This window comes from Dromaius novaehollandiae, chromosome 1 (assembly GCF_036370855.1).
Source record: "Dromaius novaehollandiae isolate bDroNov1 chromosome 1, bDroNov1.hap1, whole genome shotgun sequence".
NCBI lineage: Eukaryota > Metazoa > Chordata > Aves > Casuariiformes > Dromaiidae > Dromaius > Dromaius novaehollandiae.
This window is the reverse complement of record NC_088098.1, coordinates 53,781,002-53,787,697: the sequence shown is the minus strand read 5'-3', so window position 1 is coordinate 53,787,697 and position 6,696 is coordinate 53,781,002. Positions and strand designations below refer to the sequence as shown.

The 6,696-nt window shown below is 53.4% G+C and overlaps 1 protein-coding gene across 1 annotated transcript in view; it reads right to left on the bottom strand.

Moving 5' to 3' along the window:
- The window catches only part of BAIAP2L2 (BAR/IMD domain containing adaptor protein 2 like 2), a 13,195-nt gene extending 7,564 nt beyond the window's left edge, over positions 1 to 5,631 (bottom strand). The window contains exons 1-7 of the mRNA XM_064512596.1: positions 5,429 to 5,631; positions 4,358 to 4,433; positions 3,988 to 4,074; positions 2,751 to 2,812; positions 2,043 to 2,114; positions 1,293 to 1,409; positions 719 to 865 (exon numbers count right to left, since the gene is read on the bottom strand). Coding sequence (XP_064368666.1) covers positions 719 to 865; positions 1,293 to 1,409; positions 2,043 to 2,114; positions 2,751 to 2,812; positions 3,988 to 4,074; positions 4,358 to 4,433; positions 5,429 to 5,467 — 600 coding nt within the window. The 5' untranslated portion in view covers positions 5,468 to 5,631. The remainder of the gene's footprint in view (positions 1 to 718; positions 866 to 1,292; positions 1,410 to 2,042; positions 2,115 to 2,750; positions 2,813 to 3,987; positions 4,075 to 4,357; positions 4,434 to 5,428) is intronic.
- Between the last annotated feature and the right edge of the window lie 1,065 nt (positions 5,632 to 6,696).

The following is a 6,696-nucleotide window of genomic DNA, read 5'->3' as shown; positions in this document are numbered from 1 at the left end:
GGGAAGGGGGGGAAGGGGGGAAGCGGGGGGGTAAGGGGGGGTAAGGGGGGGGTAAGGGGGGGGTAAGGGGGGGGTAAGAGAGAGAGGGGGTAAGAGAGAGAGGGGGTAAGAGAGAGAGGGGGTAAGAGAGAGAGGGGGTAAGAGAGAGAGGGGGTAAGAGAGAGGGAAGGGGGGGAAGGGGGGAGAAGGGGGGGAAGGTGGGGGAAGAGGGGGGGGAAGAGGGGGGGGAAGAGGGGGGGGAAGAGGGGGGGGAAGAGGGGGGGGAAGAGGGGGGGGAAGAGGGGGGGGAAGGGGGGGGGAAGGGGGAAGGGGGGGAAGGGGGGGAAGGGGGGGAAGGGGGGGTGGGGGGAAGAGAGACAATTAGGTTTGTGGGAGCAGCTGAGCAGAATCCCGCAGGAGTGAATGTCTAGCATGCTACTCTCCAGTAAAGACCCTGTGGTCCCAAAGATGGCTTGCTGCCACAAATGACTACATCACCCTTCCCTCTCCCATCACTCACACACTCAAGTAACCCCATGTAAGCCCTATCATTGCCCTCTCCCCGGCCCCAGGCTGTTCTCCCCCAGCTGAGTACAGTCAGCCTGCACTCCACAGCAAGAAATGAAATTGTTTTCTGCCCAGTCCATATTTAGACGCTGCCTTCACCCACAGGGTTGCCCAGCCCCAGGGTCCTCCTGTCTCTGTGCCCCCTCCAGCCCCCCAAATGCCAAGGCCATACCCTGCTGTAGAACTGGAGGAGGGTGTTGGAGAGCAGCTGGTGTTTTTCAGCCAGAAAGCGGTATCGGCGTTTCTCTTCCAGCTCAGCAGCTCTCTGGCTCTCGGAGATGAATGCCTGCATCTCTGAACGCAATCGTATCACGTTCTCCTGGGCCACAGGGGAAAGAGAGAGGGAGGGACGGAGGGGTCAGCATAAATCTAGCAGTAAGCTCACCTAGGCATGTGGGAGTGGAAGGATTGAAAGGAGTGGTCTCGTCTACCAGCTTCCCAGTCTACTTGCAGTGCTGGAGCAGCACAGAGGGGCCAGGGCAGAGTCGCAGGGACCCAGCCCTTGCACAGTTAAGGTTGTTAAATGAGGTAAAGGCTTGGCTGATACTGCACAAATGAGTTCCACAGGTCAGCAGCATGCTGCAAAAAAGGAGTTTCTTCCTTTCCAGATAAACCCACTGTCTTTTGAAATTCAGGACAAAATCTATTGGCTTCCAAGGAAGGATGAGGCTGCTCAGAAATCAGTCCTAGCTCCAGAGGAATCATCAGATTCATTTTCCACTCCACTTCCTGCAATCACAGCTCACCTTCATTTCCCGTGCATTTTTATCACGGGCCCTCTCCATTCTCCACAGCTCTGCCATGCACTTATCCAGGTTGGTGGCTCTACGCCGGTACTCCAGCTCATACTGCTTTTGGCTCTCCTGCCAGGGAGAAACCAGGCACAATGAGGAACCAGAGCCCCAGGCATGCTGTGGCAGAGCACAGGCCCCACTGATGGGTGACTGAACATTTGGTGCCCCCTGAAAGCAGGCATCACCTGGAACTCTTGAAAAAGAGTCTAGCCCCCTTTCTTTCTTTTCCTTCCTCTTTATTTTGAAGGGTCCTACAGCATTGATAAGCCTCAAGATGAAGGAGCAAGAACTGTCTCCCAGCTCCTGCCACACTGAGAGCAAGCCCCCAGGTCTCTCTCTCCCTGTGAGGCTACATGCTAGCATGGCCAGTCTGGCTACAATGGCATAGGCCAATGTACAGGACTCACACCCATGCAGAGCCTGTAGACTGGAAAAGTCAGGAGCTTTGGTACCAGGATGCCAAGTACCCCAGCCCCATTGAAGCACTCCACAAGTCTCACTGCACAAAGAACAGTTACTTGGCTTCTTTATCCCTCCATCCTCAGCCAGACCAGGAGTATACAGCCCATGAGGGAAGATGGAGAGAAGCCCCCCCTAACTCCTGCTCTAGAAACCTGAGAAACTTCAGGAGCTCAAGCAAGAGCTGTTGGGTTGAGGGGAGAGGGAAATGAGCAGAGCTGAGAAGGGGAGTTTGTCACTCACACTAATGAACTGCACATCCATTTTGGTGTTCTTCTCCATGTGCTGCAGCAAGTCCACGTGGAAGGTCTGAGCCTGGAAGAGGCAAAGGAGTCATCAAGCTCATCCCTTTGCTGTATGGTCTTACATGCACCACAGCGTGGGGTGGCCCCACAAATCCCACAGAGCCAGCGACTCTTGCTGCCCAACTCCAGCCCCCATGTAGAGGCCAGACATGTGCATCTCCTGCCATTACGGCTCCAGTGGAGCAGCTCTGCAGCCTGGGGTTGCACAGCATGCCACGCAATGCCATTTCAGTACCCACCAGACCACAAGTCCCTGAGCTTCAACACAAGGAGCAAACAGCAGCTGTCAGGAAAGGTTAGCATCTACTCTTGTCCCACCAGTGCCACCGAAAGAAAGAGCAGACAGCCAGGCTTCATCCTCAGAGCCAGGCATTGCTCAGTCTGCTGTGCACCCACCACCTCTTGCCCATGGAGAGGTGGAGACAGTCCCCAGACAGCCCCAAAACTGAACAGCAGCCAGGCTCTAGACATGCCACTTCCATAGCACATCTCTGTCATGTACATCAGGGATGTCAGGGAGGCAGGCACCTGCTGGCAGACATGTGAGAGGGCAGGAGATGGGGCAACCTGGGCAAACGCTGGCAACCTGTGGGACAGGAGGTTCTTCTATTCCCCACCTGCATCAGCCCCCAGGAAAGACACTCACCACAACTTCCAAATCAGAGTTCAGGAGTCTCTGCGTGTTGGACATCTGCATCAGAATATCACCTTCAGGGAAAGAGAGAGGAAAGGGTGGAAAAACACCACAGCCACTTTCTCGTGCTCCTACAGAGGTAGAGCAAAGTTGCTGTTATGGGGACCTGCCAGCTGCATGAGATTCAGCAGACTGATATACAGGTGTGAAAGTCCAACAGATATTGCAGTGCGCTACTTTCTGTACCCTGAGAGAGGCTTGTAGCCGGCTTCCTGGGGCTCGGCTCTGGCACTGATCTCCAGGCCTCAGTTGCTGCCAACACAGGAATACTACAGCCCAAGGAACTCCCAGACCAGTGCTCTGCTACAGGCCAAGGTGCCAACAGGCAAACTAGGCTCTGCCACGGACTCTGGACACCTGGGCAGGCTGTGCTGTATTTCCCCACTGCCACAGCCTCCACAGATCCCCTTTCTGTCCCCACTGGTACCTCCGATGCAATGCACAGTTCTGGCCATACTAGAGAGCAGGTGCAGTGCTGCACCTTCCTGTGCTTCCCCTCATTGTCGATGCTGTGTTTGGCCCTGAGTCACCAATGTTAGTATTTGAAACTGTGAAATGAAGAGACTGATGACAGAAAGCAGAGGAACAACTTGGATGGTGTAGATGACATAGGAGATTGCAGGAGGAACGCATCTTGCTAGAAGCTTTTTACTAAAATACTTAGCAGTAAACAGTTCCCCAAACATATTTTTTTAGCAGCCACCATTAGGCTTCAGAATGAAATGGCACCACTGAACGTAAGCGCCTCAAATCTGAGTTGCAGTTTCAGCTGGCTGCAGGCTCAGGAAGACAGTAATCTATCAGGTATTGCCAGTCTATACTCTCAAGATTTTCCCTCACAGCTGCAAGGAAGAAAATGGTTCCTCTGAGAAAACTTCAAATCTCAGGGCAGGCTGATTTGGCAAAGAATGATTTCTGCAGCAGGTCCATCACTGAGGTCCTTGCCCAGGAGCTGGGCCCAGTCACTGATCTCATGGGGGGGAGTGCTGGGCTTTAGGGGGCTTTTCAAGGCCACACAATAAACCTGACTCTCGTTGCCTGGACAGGGCCTGGCACTGTGGGCCACCATGTAGAGGAACTGTCTTCCTCCCCCACAAACACCTGGAAAGGGAGAGGCTAAGGGGCAATGCCAAAGAATTTAGTTGTAGCTCATCACAGGGCAGGGGATGGCAAGCTGGGAGAGCCTTACCCAGCACGTGTGAGGTGGAGCTCTGCAGCGCTTGCTCCCCAATCTTCTCAATTGCTTTAAAATAGACTTCAGCTGCTTCAGATAATGCTGCAAGGAGAGGAGCAGGGAGGTAAGGATATGACCCACCTCTCAGCATCACCAGCCCCAACAAGCAATGCACAGGGGCCACCCCATCTCTCCCCCTCCGCACCTAACAGCAACAATAGGTCCTGGAGCAGGAGAAAAGTGCATCAGAGCAGCTCAGGACATGCAAGGGGAGACCGATGGCTTTGCCCCAGGTGACGGTGGCCCCTCCTGATGCATAGGGGATGCCCAGGACAGACACACAGCAGCATGGTCTGGGGCCTGGGCCATGCAGGACACCACTCACCGTGGAAGGCACGCAGGTAGTTGTTCCCCAGGTATACCAGGTTCTCCAGCGCAGGGTTGAACTGGTCCAGAATACTCTGGCCAAGCAGAAGCAGGTTATTACCAGTCTTCCCCATGCTCCAGAAACCGCAGCAGGCTGATGTTCTCCTGCTGTGGTTCGGCTGGGTCCGACAGCAACCCCGGGAGCTCCCTTGGACACAACAATGGATGGCCACATGCAAATTCAACTCCCGTGTTGGAAATAACTAAGACCTTTGGCTGCCCCAAGTCCTCTCCAGCCAGCCAGGAGTGAAGCAATGCCAGAAGGCAAGGTAATCCACTGGAAAGTCAAGTCATCACTTGAAGATGCGTTTCTTCCAAGGCCTACTCCATCTCCCCGTACTCACTACAGACGGGAGTTAACTGCAAGGAGACCTGTGAGAGCAACCTTTCCCCCTCCCGAGCCTGCCTGGGCGATGGCCCACACTTGTTATCCAGGGATAAAAGTGCCTTCTTCCTGGCCAGGGTTTGCTGCACCACCAGATTTAAGAGCTTGATAAAAGGAGGGATGGACTGTTTTAAACAAGTATCTCAGCTTTTATCTGCTGTATTTATCAAAGGTGTTTATTGCCTACAACATAGCAGCTATCTGCTGCACAAAAGAGAGATTAGAGGATGAAATAAGGAATTCTCTGTTCTCCCAGCCCTCGCCACCTTGCTGGAGCGCAGATGTGCACAGGGAAGTGTCAGCGAGATCCAACTGCTCCTTCCAGCACAGGGGAAAACAGCCGACTTAACTCTTGCTCAGTACAGGCAATGTAGGCATATTACCCTTTCTAAGCATGCTCTGTGTCCAAACCACCCAGGTTGCCCAATTTCTTCCTAGATCTGCCCTAAGACCTACACCACACTTCCCTCCCGCCAGTGGTCTGCTCTCAAATGCAGCCCACAGGAGCTGCTCCAGTTCTGCCCAGGGAGGCATCCAGCCCTCAGCCATCCACCCATAGGAGCCTTCTGCAGAAAGCTGTTCTCTTTCTCCTGACTGCATGTCTCCCCTTGGTGTCCAGGAGCAGCCTTTGGTGCCAGGACTCACCTTATAGATGGAGATGGTGGATCTGTAGGACAGCTCCATCTCCTGAGACTTTTTCCTCTCCCGCACAGAAGGAGGGAGTGAAGGAGAGCGCGAGGTGTTATACTGGCACGGAGGACCCTGCTTCCACAGTGCCAGCTGGATGGAAGGAGTCTGTCACTGGAAAGGCACAACAGCAGAAAGACACGTACATGGTACAAAGGGAATGGAGCACTGCTGGAGTTTAATAATTCACCAGCCAGAAGGTTGGAACTTGATCTCTGGATGTAACCAGACTCTGTGGAGAGAGGAATCCTGCAACAGCCAGCAAGGGCATGTGACTACCCCCTTTAATTATTGATTGCTGGTTCAGTACCCAGCCCCCCCACCCCATCCCAACACCTGCAGAGCCAGCCACCTGCCAGAATAACCTCCTTATGGCTTGCTGCCTCTGCCACTCCCACTGCTATGAGATAACTTGCTCAGCCTCACTCTGCTAGCAGAGCATTTTCAGGTCCCTCACCCACAGGTACTGCAAGCCAGGAGATGCCTGTCAGCTTGTGATTGCAGGCAGCAATGAAATAGCAGTGGGGGAAAAAAAAAAGTAAGTAAAGCTCAAAATAGGTTTAACTGCTTCCCTGCCCAGTATTTCCCCCACCCCAAGTCTCAACCTTTTGGGTCCCAAGCCTCCCTCCCACTCCTGGTCTCACTGAGGCTCCCTAATTTCTGGCACAAGCCTGTGCCTGAACCATCCTGCTCTCCCTGCCTGCCAGGATCCCAAGCACAGCATCATCCTGGGAAGTCCTTGCAGGTGGTGCAGACGTATAAAGAGAGGGGGAGAGCACAAGTCACAGGCAAAGAGCTGAAGGGAGCATTTGTTCTCTCCATCCCGAGATGCAAGGTTTTGTACTCAATATTCCACCAAGACACCTTCCTCAAGGTGAGCCCCTCCATCACGTGAGGGAAATAAAACCTTTGCTCCATATTAATAACCCTTTTAGTCCACAATCTTCATGAAAATAAAGATCGGAAGGCAGGTAATCAGTTTTCAGCCTTATTCATGGCTCAATCAGCACCCATACTCCTGTTAGCCATGTCCCCTAGCTATCAGTGGGCACCAGGTCAATCAATCTTGCAGCATTTTCCTCCTCCAGGAATTATTTTGGGGATAACAAAGCTAAAGCCCTATCTCTAGTCATTTGTATCCCGAGGGATTTCAGTGTTTCTTCTTATGCCTGGCCAAAGTCCAGGTGGATCTTCATGTCAGAGCTGACCCAAAGCATCTCCACCGG